The sequence below is a fragment of the Leptosomus discolor genome, chromosome 8, assembly GCF_034619465.1.
Source record: "Leptosomus discolor isolate bLepDis1 chromosome 8, bLepDis1.hap2, whole genome shotgun sequence".
NCBI classification, from domain to species: Eukaryota; Metazoa; Chordata; class Aves; order Leptosomiformes; family Leptosomidae; genus Leptosomus; species Leptosomus discolor.
Genome location: NC_141398.1, coordinates 51,694,406 through 51,709,955, shown reverse-complemented (window position 1 = coordinate 51,709,955; position 15,550 = coordinate 51,694,406). Strand labels below are relative to the sequence as shown.

Here is a 15,550-nt window from a genome sequence, read left to right as displayed (position 1 = left end):
CAAGTCAAAGTTTCACTTCCAGAAGAAAAATTTATACTTTTTTCAAGAACTTTCAGGTTATTTTTATTACTGACCTTGAGACTGCTCAGATCAGAGTAAACAGAAAATATGAAAGGGGGAGTGGGGAGAGAAAAAAAAGGAGAAGTGCAAGAAACCTTTAAATCTTTCCGTATTTTTCAGCAAGTCTCACTTCTCAGCTTTCTTAACCCCGGTAGACTATCAGAAAGCAGAAATGGAGAAAACATACCTTTCTGACACACCTAGTAATTGTGCTTAACCTCCTCATTTAGAACAGGCAGAAAATTGTTTGGGATTGTTCATTTTAGAGCAGTAATCTGTGAAGGAGGATGAACAATTTAGCTGTTTAACCCAAACCCACTATGGAGAGCCATAGTTGCCTGGACTGTAGTAGCATCTTTGGAGAAGGGCATCCTTTCTAATTGCCTGGGAAGGTAACATCACTAGGAGAGGCTCATTCCAAAGACAGTTATTCCAGAAATTATATAGCAGCTCCTTCCATATTTGTGTGCTTGCATTCACAGGATGTAAGAACAGCCATCACGAGTGACTAGAGTTGCACTTTAGGCCATCTGTATCTCCTCTGTGTGCCTCATGCACCTTGAGGTTAATAAATGGAGGAATTCAGTTACTCCCTCCAATGAACCAACAGAAACCGTTTGAAACAGAACACCACTTTAGGCTTTCTGTAGTGCTGTGTCTTACAAACAGCAAACAATGGTTGAACAGCTGTGTCCCCCCCCCTTTTTTTTTTTCCTTTCTTCTTTTCTTTTCTTCCTTTTAAAGCAGGTTCTGGTTTGAGTTAAACAGATATAAAGACCAGCCCTTTTCTGACTGCTTGTATCCATACGCAATACAGAGCAAGTCAGTAGTATGAATATACGATATGTAGATCTTTGCTTTTTCTATTCTATGCATGTTCTACAAGCAGCCCTTTATGTATTACAAAGTCATACTATATAATAAATGGGCTTTTAGAGATGGCGTAAATATTTTAGCAGAAAGCTTACATGTGAAAAATTATTCTGAGCCTGGCATCTAAATTTGTAGAACTTCATATAAATCCACTTAAAAATTTAGACTGGTTTTTGGACCCACACCCACGGGTCTTTACTAATAAAAGCCAGCCAGCTGACACCCAAGCAACAGTTGAGTGGGCAGTTGGCCAGATTTCTGAGAACAAGCTCAGACTCCTGTGAACAAACTCTGAGAACATATTTCTTTAGCAAACAGGTCTCGTAAGATTATACCAAAGGTTCTTCCATTTCCAGTTTGAAACAGGCCCAAATAAGGATATTCCACCTCTATGGAGTTCTCCGTTTGGAAGGAGATACATGAGTGATACAGGATAGCACTAGATGATCTGTGCTTTCCTGTAATTTCTCCAGCTACTTCGTCCTACCTTGTTCTAAGAAACTGTTCTGGGACATCAGTACTAGGATCAGAGTGCCATAAAGGAGCCCAACTACTGCCTCCTCAGGATTCCCTCTGGGCTGAGTGGACTGCACCCCTTGAGGGGCCCAAGATCTGACTCTGTGTACATAAGGAGATCATCCCGTTAATTGCAGTTCTGCATCACAGCTCAAAAGTAAAGATTATTTTTAACCGTTTTGCTATTTTCTCACTGCTACCATAGTTAAATATTTTAGAAAAAGTAGCTTTGGCAAATCATCAAAATCTTACTGTTTTATATCTTAGCAACACAACTTGGAGAAAACTTCAGGGAAAGTAGAGCTTAGCAGATGGCTGCAAGCAAAGCTACATAGAGAGACATTTAAACTTACTATTAATACATTATATAGTCCATTGTAACTTTCTGTTCAGAAAAGCATTGGTTCGGAAGCATTGTATGAATACACTGCATTATGCAAGAGCCTGAAAAATTTCTGTGTATCTACCTTTACACTCTCCTCCATGGCACAACGCTGAAGTATATGTTTTCTAATTAGTAGAGCGTGGAGATTTATTTGGACTGAAGGGTGCCAACAGCAGGAAAACTGACTGTCAGACACGGCCTTAAAGCATAAACAAGACATGCTTGACCTTGTGCATTTAAAATATTAACTCTCTGGGATGAATCTTGTTACATATGATAATGTTTTGACGAGTAGGTTTACTGAGATGTGGCACTGGCTAAATTAATGCCATTCCTCCTTCTAATTCATGCAGTGCAAGATGTAATTTAAAGCCAAACTAGCATGCCCAAAAGCTAATAATGCAACCATATCATAAACAGAACAGAAATTAAGAGCAGCAAGGAAAGCAACTGCGTTGGTAAATAGCTCTCAACATGTATTTGAAGTGAAAGAATTCAGTGAGTGAAAACTAGTGTCCTGCTGCCACAAGCAGGCATCAAGGCATCAGCTTCATTTAACCACATTGTTCTAATACAGCCTGCAAGAGGCAACAGCATTGCATCGCTGCATACTAGGTGCTGTGGAGCTGAGTATTCTTGAACATACCGTTTTTGCTAAAACCATGCTTTGTGAAATTATTTCAGTAGAAAGCACACCACCTCTGTTTGGCCAAGGGGGTGCTTATAATCAGTCTCAAATGTTTTCGTTAGATTTTATAGTTGGGCTTTAAACCATTAAATGAGTGGAAAAGGAACTTTAGGGGAGGGCTGATGAAACAGAGTCAGGGTACCCATTTCTATGGCAGAGGGAGAGCTAACTGTCCAGGACTGCCCGCTCTTGACTCCCCGTTTGAAAGTCCAATACAAGATACTATTTATATAAAAACTTTAATTGGAAAGTTAATTTATTTAAAATGCCATGGGATGTTAATAATTTAATTGCTTTGATATTGAAATCACAAATTATATTTGAGACTCAATTTGATTGCCACCATGGACGCTTCCACTAACCATTTTCTTACATTAGATTTAGAGGAATAGCAGATTTGTCATTAGCCTGCCATAGTTGCAGCATGGTTACAAAGAAGCCATTTGGTCAATTTGTCTTGACAGCCCAAAGTAATACAGTGCTGCTATCCATAAACATCCCTTTAGGATAATTAATGACTTTCTAACGAATCTCAGATCTGTGTTTGTTAGCATCTGTCAGATTGATTTTACGTGAGGTGTAGAAGGGAAATATAAAACCAGTGAGTATGAACTAGGCAGTTTCAAGATACTGAGGGTTTGTATTTTAGAGCCTATGTCTAACACGTACAGATACTTGCAGCAGTGCTGGATATTAAGTTAATGTTTCATAGTCTGTGTGAGACCAGAGATGGCAAAGTATTTGCTTCTAAGAAACTTTGGTCATCTGAGAAAGATGATCCAGGTGATCTAGCAACAATTCTAAACCACAGAATTCTTCTCCTTCCAAACTGGAAACTTGAACAAATTCAACCAGAATGAAATATAAGAACAACCTCCCTGCCACAGCTTAACTATCATCATAGTAAATAAGACTTTGAAAGAAATACTGGAAAGCCTGTAAATCAAATATTTGCCAATTTGTTCAACATTCACTGTGATGGTATAAGTAAAATCATCTAATGGAATTTTTAGATTCTTTAAACTTTTAAGAAGAATCAAATAAAAAAGAAATCAAGAGTATTATTTGGAATTATATGGCAGGCAGCAGACCTTTAATCAACAAGGGCTTCCAGAGTTTGATCAAGATGGCTGTAGTTGTCATTTTACATATCCCAGACACATGCTGTTGACACTGTGTGGGTAATACCTTTATAGACAGAAATCACAAGCTCTTTATCATGTTCACTGTGCCCGGAGTTCATTGTAACACACTCACTTAATAGTGAGCTTTCCTAATTATCTTTTTACATATACATAATAAGAAAGCTGTTTTAAAATAATTTGAGCTTGCATGTTTTAAATGGCTCGAAGTACAGTACCAATCAATGACCAAGTAAATTAAAAACAATTGCATTTTCTTCATGAGAGTCTCTAAAACTCTTAACAATGAGGGGATTTGAGGTACCCTGCATGAAAGGAATTTTATCAACTTTTCACCTTTTGGCCAGAGGAAATGCATTTCACCCCACTCAACTAAGTGCTTTATCACTTCTTAGTGATTGGATATTAATGGTATGTACAGAGCTTTAGGCAACCAAGTTTATCACTTTTTTCATCTGTGACTCATGACTGTCTGATACAGATCATTGAGGAATGACTCTTGACTGAGATGGAGGGATTTAGCTTCAGGAATAGTTTTAATGGAAGGCACAAAAGTCCTCTCTGTATTTCACATTGAAATGTGTCCTGCAGGGTGCACTATGATAAAAATGTGTTATTCACCCATTATCCTAGTATTCATATTAGAACACATTGGGGTTTTTTTCGCTTGTGTGCTCACTCTACCTCACCTGGTCATCTTGCCTCATCATATAGGAGCAATTCTAGAGAAAATGGTCTTGTTTAGGCTTGATAAATTCCGGTACTCTTAATACCCATGTTCAGTTTGCATTGTTTAAGTGGGCAAATCCATTCAAAAATTACTTTAAAGTGGCAAAAGGAAGCGCTCATGCCTTAAAGACAGACTCTAATTTCTCTCTAAATATGAAAACTAAAAAACCAAACTACTTAAGGTACTTTCTTTTCTAAGACATTCTTTTCCATCCCCCACTTCTGAGGAAGCAAGTTAGCTGTATCAGGGGGAAGAAGGCTTGAACCAGCTTCCTAGATTTTCTTGAAAGACAGAACTAGGCTTGCAGGAAACTAACGTTAAAAACTTGATATGTAGCGTGGTATTGCTTTGCCAAGGCCACTTTTCCTGCAAGCATGCAAGGTAAGTAGCTTTTGGCCCATTACAATGACAGTTGGCAAAGCAGGAGATGGACATTTGTGGTTAAGTTCAGATCTCACTTCAATACCATCACTGAGATTTTCAGTTAGTAAAATAAAAAATACCACTGGAAATATGAGAACTTTAAACCCACTGGAAATCATGACATGAGATAAAATTCTCAATTCTTTCAACTCCAAATTCTGAGCAACTAGACCCTCGAAAGCCCCTCCCTTCACATCCTAGTGCTATTCCTAATTAACGTTAGATAGAGAAACAAGTTAATTGCTTTTTGATTAGTTAGTTGCTCTCTGCTGTGAAGGGATTTTTACGTTACACCCACATTTCACAGCCCATCTAGTAAGCACAGGGAGCCTTAGTGCCTGACATTAAGCCAGCCCTTGAGATATCACAGCCTGCAAGTGAGATCCCAACAAGTTTATCCAGACTAGTATTTTAAATGTCTCTGGTATATCTCTAAACAGAGCCCTGCCCTAGTGAGGTTCCCAGCTAATGCAAATGCCACCACACCAGCAGCAGCGCCATCAAGTTGTATCTGCTATATGGACAGGTTTTCCCTCAAGCTGCCTTCATCTTGCTATTTTCTACTAACAGATCATCCTTCAGGAAGGCCTTTCAGTCAGAGGAACATAGGCTTGAAAGGATCTTCTGCAGTTACCCAGTCCCACCCCTGCTGCTGCAAGTAATCTTTTTTAATAGAAATTTACCTGTTCCATAACAGAGTTTGCAAGGACATTTTGTCCCCATTATACGCATGCCAGAATACCCAAGGACAGACCTAATTCCTAATTATCATGGCAGCCTTCTTATTTCCAGCTTAAATTTGTTTACAGTTATTTTAGGATAGTTTATTTTTGTGGCATTTCCATTCCTCTAAGTATCCATGCCTTTCTCTTTACTTGCTTCTTATTTTTGTAGCCAAAATTCTTCTCACACCTCAGCCTGCATGTTGTGAGGCTAAGGCACAAAGTTCTCTTCACTTTCTGTCAGCAAAAATATCTGTTAGGACGCTGTATCGTCTGACCAGCCTTTCTCTACACCTGTCCCAGTTTCACTCTAGAAGTGCAAACAAACTATTGCTGCATATAAAAAAAAAACCCCTCCAACCCTGCAGCAGTAAAAGCAGAAAAACCTGATAAAAGAGGGGCACCAAGTATTTCTAACCAGAAATTTATTGCGCCATGCAGATCAATCACAACTTAAAGCTGTTAAGTCATTGATAACAGTACTGAAAAAAAAAAAGTATTTTTTTCTGATTTCCCAGTAGTTAGCCTTTCTGTTGCATACTGCAGTCAGCATTTCCTTCACCTGCTCAGAATTAATTCATAGAATAATTAAAGCAAAGCCTATTCTAGGAATATGATTCTAAAACATGTCACATGGCAAACTTCCTCAAATATTACCAGTTGCTAAGCTTCCTGCTGACATGAAATAATTGGTATTGTTTAGAACCCTGTTTGTGGAACTCCTTGGCTTGGGAGACTACAAGAGATTATTTTGAAATAAATTTGTCTTAACTTATTAGTACTCAACTAGTGCCCATAGCTTCACTGTCATTTACTGTATAATGGTTACAGAAATCTAGAGACTAAATGCTGCTTAAAATCAAGTGGTTCTTATTATATATAAAATTAATGCCAGGCTGAAATGTATCATTTAAAATCTTCATCACAGAATGACTTGTTTTACTTCAAACTTTTATTTTAATTGTTTAAAGCTGCACAATTATGTTGAAACTGTATTATATCAGTTTCAAATGCTGTCTGGTATATGTTCTCATGAAAAGACTGTTTACATCTAATTTCATTTTTCATCTGGAATGTTTATTCATCAAATAGTCACAACTTGCTCAAGATTATTTTGACACATAGTGCAGAATAAAGATCCAGACTTTCAGTGCTTATTAACACAAACAGTCCTATTGTAGTTGTGGGGAATGAGAAATTCCAGAAATAACTATGAACAGAAAAAAGGCAGAATAAAAAATAATTCCAAGTTTCCTGTCTCTTCAAGGGTTAAGCTACTTAAGCCTTAGATGTTTCCTTGAACAGTACCTTGGGTTACATTTTTTACTACTTAAAAACATTAAAATAGAAAATAACAGAGTTATTTATTCATGGTTACCTACTCCAAGACCACGGGCAGGCACCGTGGAGGTGCATTTACCACACCTCTGTGAGCTTAAAAGTCAATTAAGTTAGGAAATCAGCGTTACTCTACAGATAATAAAAAGAGAAAGGCTCCTCTAGAGTACAGTAAGAGGAGTCTCCCGCTTGTTTAAATAGCCATGTTACAAACATATGTGACAAAACATTCCCAGAAAATACTCCAGTGATTTTACAGAGCATTGGATCGTTCCTTCAGGGTCCTGTCTTGGCTGACACTGTGGGCTGTTATCTCTAGGCGTTACATGTTTGTTACTTACCCCTCACCCACTGTAATTTGGGATCAGCCATAGTGAAAAATTCTCATGTAATATCCAGGCCGAGACAGATGGATTTTGATTTCATACTAACACGATAACTAGGAGGACTGAAACTGCATAGGAGGAGGTGCCACTTCACTACATTTGCTTATTCTTGCACTATCATTCTCCTAAATACTAGGCCCCAACAGTTTGGGATGGTTCTTTATTAAAAAAGATGGTTTGGGTCTTCATTCTAAGTCACTGTTCAAGAATCAAGCTAAATGAATGACTGAGAAAATCAGTAACATGGAATGGATTCTATTATATGAAAATAGTAAACTAATGCTTAATAAATCACTGACAAAGCATGCAAAAGAAAAATCAAAATATAGTCAGTAAATGCACCTAATATCTCACTGTCAGTATCAAAAATAAACCAGAAAAATATCCTGTCTTGTGACATATGTCACAATAAGAGCAGTTCTGCCAGAAGTGATACATTTCTTCATGTTAGTTATACATCACCAAAGCATATACGTATTCTAAAAAAAAAACACCTCAAAGGAAACACTGACAGATTTCCAAGCAACTGTCCTACAGACCCAGCTGTTAGTAGATTGCACAATCAGAGGCAGTATCATCAAATGAATTACTTACATGGTTATCAAATACATCATCATTTTTTTCCTTTGATCCTCCTTTTAGAGAGTTACAGTATATTTGTTGTAATTTCAGCTTTTCTTTATTAGGTAACAACATCATAGCTTAGACCTGTCAGCACATGTATTTTCCAGGTTTAGTGATTCTGTTTACTGTTATTAACAGATCACAGTAGGTCATCAGCAAAATGGAAACAATGCAACAGGAGCAATTTTAGTAGAGTCATAGCGTATAACAAATGAATGAAGTAAACAAAAAGACATCTATTTCACAAAGAATTCTTCATTCCCCAGATTTGCCTTTTTTTTCCACTAGCTATTGTTTGCATCTTAAAAAATTCTGTAAGTAGAACCTTCTTCTTTCCCCAGAGAGTAGGTCATAATTTATGAATGACAGCTAGTTAAATAAGCTCTTTTGGGTTTCCTTAGCAACAAATCTATCCTAATATTTATTGCAAGGAGACCTGACAAATTCATGAAGTTATTTCCCCCCCAACATTCTGAGTCAACAAGGTCAGCTTGAAGAGCTGCTGTATTTTTTAAGCAACATTCTTCTCTTTGCAGGTCACATTTACATGCAGTAAGATGATGTTAACAGACGTCAGCCCTTCTTGCCTTTCCTAGTATAATTATCCCTTAAAAACTCAATAGCGTAGTCTACAATGACAATGGAGTTATTCTGACAAGAAACAAAGCCAAAAATAACGTAGACAACAGCACATTTCATGGTCAGTAACCCCTTCCTTCTCATGACTGACTGTAAGGTACACTGAACCTTAAGATAATATAATTTTTAAAATAATGGATTAAAGCAAATTCATCACAAGTACTAACCACAGATTTTTTTCACAGCTGAAAGAGAGACGCATGATATTCATGAGATACAGTGTAATTGAGTTCGTGTGGTCCACTATTAAGTTATGGTAACATAATACTTTTCAAAAACATTTGCTTTCTTGTCTAAAAGGGTTTTCCTGTGACTGCTGTACTGAACTTCAAGCATCAGCTACTTTTTACATGTACAGTAACTTCACAGAACTGAATCTCAGATAAAACATAACTATCATTGTATTTTTTGCAAGAGACTAGCAAGTATATTTGGTTTTCCACTTAAGTCATGCAAGGTGCATGCTCTTGCACTTTCAGTTGCAAAACATATTTATAGATACATATATATACATGTAGGTGTCATTCCCTTAGCAGTTACTGAGATTGCACTTCTATGATATGGCTAAGAAGTTCTGCCTGTGAGCTGTGGTCTAAGACCTAGCCCACTTCCTCCATCTCTTACACTTCCACTTCCCTTGTGTTGCATCGATGCCCACCTGACTACGCTGTGAGCTTCCAACTTGGGTAGCTAAATCAGTAGAAATCTGGCCCAGAAAAAACACACACACACAAAATAAAAACAACACCCCAACCAAAACAAACCAACAAAAACCTCCAAAAAATCCCACACATATAAACCCCCCCACACACACACAACCTTTTTTGCCTATTTACCTCCAGACTGGGTATTGTGGTTTGGAGGAGGCAGTGTAAGAAACACAGTGGGAGTATGCAACAGGGCAGGGGGACACTTCCTTTCAATGACACAGACATTGCCTCATGTTGAAACCACAGCTTTACACATCACTGAGCTTTACAGCTGCCGGCTTAGATGAAATCAGCAGCATTAGTTACGATACTTAAGTGACTTGCATGTAACAGTATAATTTTAATATTAGGAATCATCATTACTGATTGTTACGGATGCACTGGTTCTTTTTAGTGGTAGCCATCATTACCTAGTACCTCTTGGCCTCTCTGGTATCGGGGTCTCCATACTCACTCATGAGAAAGCAGCTCCTTCATTCTATTCTAGTTTGTGCTGTTTGCAAGTGAAAAGAAAGAAACCTAAAAGCTCTATCAAAAGGCGCAGGCCTCACACTGCAGGACAACTTCACTGTACCACTTAGTTTGTGATACACACCTCACTGCAATAAAATGCAAGAGTCCATTCACCTCTCCTCCTCAGACATGAAGCTTTACTTTAAGACAACAGTAAATATTTAATCCGGTATCACTCACATCAATACATATATCAACTGCAAAAAATGATAGTTAATACATTTTTTTATAAGTAATCCTTTAAATCTTTCGAGGAATGATTTTCCATCCACCAACATACATGGACAGTTGATACCTGTGGAACTGTGTATTACTTCTTATAATACTTGTTTAGAATACTCTAGTAAAAAAAAAAAATCTGTTAAAGATGTATAAGTTTACATATTATAGTCTCTTTGAAAGAGAGACTGCAGAATAAAATTCATGCTTGTAGTGTTGATAATTCAGTTATATTACAGGAATACTCCTATAACAGCACTCTAAAAGCACGGGCAAATTACTGAGGCTGTTAAACAGAGGAAAGGAAAACAAACAAACAAAAAACCACACACACACAAAAAGCCCAAACAAACAAAAAAACCCAAACCAAAACAACCACAGAACACTTGGAAGCTAGGGAAAAAAATACAAAGTTAAAGCTGCTTGTATGACCTTAATTCGTCTCCTTTCTATCTTCAACAGAAAATGCTAGGAACCTTATCTGTAGCGTTCACTACTAGTATCATAGCAATAGCTGGTTGCAGTGTCAGCATCACAAGAAAAGGTACCACACTTAGAAGAGAATACAGGAAAATGAGTATCAAGATCATAAATTGCTAATGAAATACAAGAACTTATTTTAAAAAAAAAAAAAAGGTCTTTGAATGGTTTGTAGTTGCCTCCTTGGCCACAACAATCTGCAGGTACAGCTGTGAAGGTGCCAAAAAGTTATCTCATTGAAGATCTGGCATGTGTTCTTTACTGCCCTATTCAATTTTTAAAGTGTGATCTTAATTGCCAGGAATGAGGGGGGGAACATTACTTGCATTGGAGTTTGAAGAAAAAGAGTGGATTATTTTTTATCTGTCATATTTATGAAGAAAAAGTGCCCTAACACTAATATATTGATATTTGGAACTAAACACTAAAATGCTATGTCTTGAATACTGTAATTTGCTACCCATTTGTCGTGATGCTTAAAAGTCTCCTTCACAAAAGATCATTTTCCTGTTTATCCCACCAGACATTTTAGTTCTACAAAGCTGAGCTATGGTCCATGAAAGACATTAAATCAAATCCAAAGGAAAAAATGCCAGTGATCAGATAACAACAGTAAACAGAGGTTCATACTGTACCCATTTCTCCTTTAGGTCAGTAGCAGATTTCTCTTGCACTGGGCCTGGGCCCAGAATCAGGAGACAGAGAAGCTTCTTCCCTTTTGTGTCTCAGCAAGAGGATTCAGAATTTTCCACTTTGAAACTCACATTTCTGTGTGCTTTTCAAAACTGAAACTCTTACTATGGTAACAGGACCCAGTAGGTGCTCTTCATTAGCCTGATTAAGTCAGTCAAAATCTGTGGAAAGATTTTAAATAAATTCATTGGGCTTTGGGTCAGCAAAATTTAAATTAAGTAAAGATGCAGCTCATAGTAAGTAATCCTGCAAAGAGTGGCTCTTCCTTTACTCCCACTGAGCTCGTGAGGAGTTGAGGACATCAGGTCCTTGATCTCTGACTGAGGTCTAAGAACTTTTCAAAGAATATCAGGTATTCTTGAAAGCTTCATTTGGCTTAGCAGGGGCTGGACTGAAATCTTTTCCACATGCTATACAAAAACAATTCAACCTCCTACAGGCTAGGACTTGTTTCTGAAGTATCTAGCAGCCCTATTCAGTGTTATAACAGCATTATGTTTCTAAATACCATTCTTTCTGATGGGGAAATTGAAATTTTTCTAGCCTGAATTTAAAACCATTGTCTTCATGAATATAAAAGTAAGATAAAAGGGAGGTAAAAATAGAAACACCTGTGGATATTTGAGTTATTTAATAACTTAGTACTAAGATTTCACTTTCTTACCTTTCCCTTCCCCAAAACCCACTTCAATCACCCAGACTAGAACAATACCATCAAAATCATTAGGAGTGTTCCAAGGGAAAGGTGTGAATGAGTGCAGCAGAACCAAGTATTTTTCTAAGGCAGGGCCTCCATGGTTGATTGCAGCAGACTTGCGTTCACTCTAACCAATGCAAGCTGCTCTGCTGCAAGCCACTTATAATCTACAAGTAGGGTTTATTAGCTTAGGTTTAGCCTGGCAGTAATGCAATTACAGGGGGCAGAATGACTGCCTGCAGTCTACTGGGAAGACATATGCTAAATATCCTAAGTTTCAGGAAATATCCTAGATCTTAATAGCTCTCCAGTTAGCATGGTTGAGGAAATGGGTTCTTAATTTTTCTGGCTCCAGCAGAACTGTTTTTCGGGTTAACTGTGTAGGCGAAGGGTTTTTTTTTTTTACAGGAAATATTCCCTCCTTCAGAATTGGATTTCAAATGATCCTGAAACAGTTAAAACAGGGCAGCCATAGACAAAGCAGGCCTAACATTAAGATCATGACGTTATGACTCTTCCTCACTTTTGGTTGTAGCCAGTAAGCCAGGAAAACACAGCCTTCCTTCATACCACTAGACCTAGGCTGGTTTGATAGCAGAAGTGGAGTCAGCTTAGTTTGTGGACAAACAGGTGATGCTAGGATATCGAGACAGTGGACCACCGAGATAACAGACCAGATTTACCTGTTCTGGTTCAGGCCTCCTTGGGGCCACAGTGCCAATCTCTGCAGAGCCCTTAGGCTCAGAGGGTTGAGCAGTGCCAGCACAGCATGGTACAAAGACACAGAGCCCACTCATGTCCACTCTGTCCGTTCCCATCCCCTTCCTGCCACACAGAATATGGGAAAACATGAGCACAAAGACACGCTGGTCTGTCCAGGCTCTTTACCCAGCAGCCTAGGGAGGCCCACGAGGAGTCCAAGCTCCAATCTCAGGTGCCTGTCTGCATTCACACCAGGACAGCAAGCACTGAGCAGTGTGGACTGAGGAGGTAATAGCTTCCCCTGGCTCTAGCTTGGTGACGCAGACAGAACTACAAAGCCTGGATAGACCCGAGCTGGCTCCTCACGGAAATCCCACAAATCTGTCTGCATTCCTCCTTTTTGGGAGGAACATGACGGGGAGCCTGCCAAGTCTCAGAATGACCAGCATGAGTCTGTCAAGATCATTCATCACAGCTCTGAACCTCAGCAAGAAATCTTTCTGCCCCTGCCAGCACAGATCTGCAACCCAGACAACCCACCGCGTGTAACTGCTGGCTGGGCATCAGAGACCTGCGAGTCAGGACAGCATTTGATGTGATACTCTACTCTGGTCTCCATCGAAAGCTCTCTGTACCTTATTTCATAACTGTAAAATGGCAACGCCACCTCCTTTTTCCCCAGCCGTTTTCCAGCAAAGCGACTTACAAGCCGTTAAGAGCAGGAATGAACCCCCACCGCGTTGCGCCTATGACAAGTAGTGCAGCACGTGCAGCTTCGTGCAAGCTGGCAGCGTTATTCCTCCCGCTTCGGTGTAACCGGCTGTAAGGAGCTGGGCTTAGCCCCAGGCACCTCAGCTGAATGGTGCTGCCACACGTTACTTTCACACAGGAGGATGGGGTCTGAACTTTCAGAGACCTCTGGGATCATCTTTAGGTATTTGGAGATGTGCTTTTAAGTATTATGCTCTCAAGTATCTCACATGGCAGGGTAAGCAAGGATGTGGGCTGAGGAACAAAACACTAGACGATCCTTTTCTTCTCACTTTACCTGCCCCTGTTATGCTGAAAATACCGTACTGTGCCATTTTTCACAGGAATCTAATGAAAAATTCTTTTTTTTCTTTCAGCTACGATGAATGTGTGGGGCCAGGAGCAACACAAATATATATCCCCACAGACGATCCCCCCCCTTATTCTCTTATGGACCCTTGTCAAAGAAACGAAACGTGTATAAACATCAGCCTGGAAGAGGAAGCAGCATCTGGGACTACAGGACAGGCTGCCAATTATGCAGTCAGGCTGCAGGACTTGCAGCAGCCCATTTCATCCATCTCTTTGTCATCTCTCACCCTAGAGGCTGCTCCCCTGTACGAGACGGTGGTGTGTGAACAGAATACCCCCATCCCACTTGTTCCAATGGAAGTACTGAAAAATTCTTCCACTGACTATCAGACCCTTCTGAACCAAATCATGTGAAGAAAATTGGCTCTTTCCTTCAATTCTTCCAGAGAACTCAGAACAACAAAAACATGTAAATGGAAGAATAAAACCTCTGAAAGTTTTACCTATTTTATATCTTTAAACAGGGATGCAATGGGATTTTATTTTTTACAGTGAATTTTGAAAGTTTACCTAAACTTCCCTCTTTGTGCTTCAAAGTGTTCCATGACATCACACAGCATAAAAGAGCAGCAGTGACAAGCAGTGCTTCTGACCTTTTTGAAGCATTTCAAAACACATTGAAACCAGCCACTCTTATGTAGATACATGTTATCCAGCCAAGGCTACTTCTTGATTTTATGATACTTTGCATGTTTTAGAGCAGATGGAAGAGCAGCATTTTGTTGTCTTTGTAGGTGTCACTCGTGCATTTCATTCAGCATCTTGGCAACAAATAATCCGTTGTCTAAATACATGTTTCAGTAGACAGAGGCAGAACACTGCCTGCAAAACATGACTGTCAGTACCATATAGGAGCAAAAGAAAAAGGAGAATAATATTTTGACAGTCACATTTTTGCTTTGGAAAGCCTGGTACTGGCCATTGCAAACCCTGCTGTAAGTCTTCCTCTAAAGAAACCAGCGGCGAGTGATGGAGAGGTGGCAGTGGATCCCCAAAGACCAATTGGTGTTACCTGCGGAAGCTGTACGGCAGCTGTGGGCAGGCCTGGGAGCTGCCTGCCCTTCACGGGCACTTGCTGTAGCCGAGGGAAGGGCAGTCTCTGGAATCCCAGAAGATGCTTCATGCCAATTCCCACGCATGACTGCATTTCCACACACTAACTCAGCTCTTTCTTTAGTAAGGAGCCTGTAGTGTTACAAAGGACCTTGACCTCTAGTAATGGCATTAGTGTGATGCAAATAATAGATGCTGGACTTGGCACGCACAGTAACAGAGAACCTCACTTTGTGCAGAAACCACTTTTATTGGGCATGATCCTTACCACTGAAATTTTGCTACCCACAAATCCAGCCTTTGTTCATAGGCCTGGGCTTCTCACACATTCATATGACAAATGCACACAAGTTGGAGATGCACCCTAGCAGGAGCAGCAGAGGTAAACTGCAGGTATGAGAGTTTAATCTTGCATGGTACAGAAACACCCTCTCTCCACACAAGGACCAAACTACATCTTCAGCCAGTACTAGTCAACAGAGTTATCGGAGGCTTATCTCCACTAAACCTTTTAGAGGTATTTTCACTGAAAAAAAAAAAAAAAATTTCACACTGATGAAATGGACTTCAGTTTACTACCCCCACTGAAGGATATGTAAAAATGAGTATAGTAAATGTATAACTGTGTTTAAAAGGAAGCATCATCCGAATTATTAAAATTGCACTTAGATTTTCTGTAAATACTAAATAATTTTCAACTGTAATCATCATTCAACACTCCAAAGATTGACACAATTATAATTAATACTTAGATGGGAAGTAATTATATGGTTCTTACTGCTGTATAAATTATACCATTACTGAGTCATATGCACATGATGAGATAAGGTAAGTA

At 39.2% G+C, this 15,550-nt stretch overlaps 1 protein-coding gene across 1 annotated transcript in view; it reads left to right on the top strand.

Annotated features, from left to right (window-relative positions):
* BEAN1 (brain expressed associated with NEDD4 1) overlaps positions 1 to 14,016 on the top strand; it is a 47,209-nt gene extending 33,193 nt beyond the window's left edge. The window contains exon 4 of the mRNA XM_009948284.2: positions 13,668 to 14,016. Coding sequence (XP_009946586.2) covers positions 13,668 to 14,016 — 349 coding nt within the window. The remainder of the gene's footprint in view (positions 1 to 13,667) is intronic.
* The last annotated feature ends 1,534 nt before the right edge of the window (positions 14,017 to 15,550 follow it).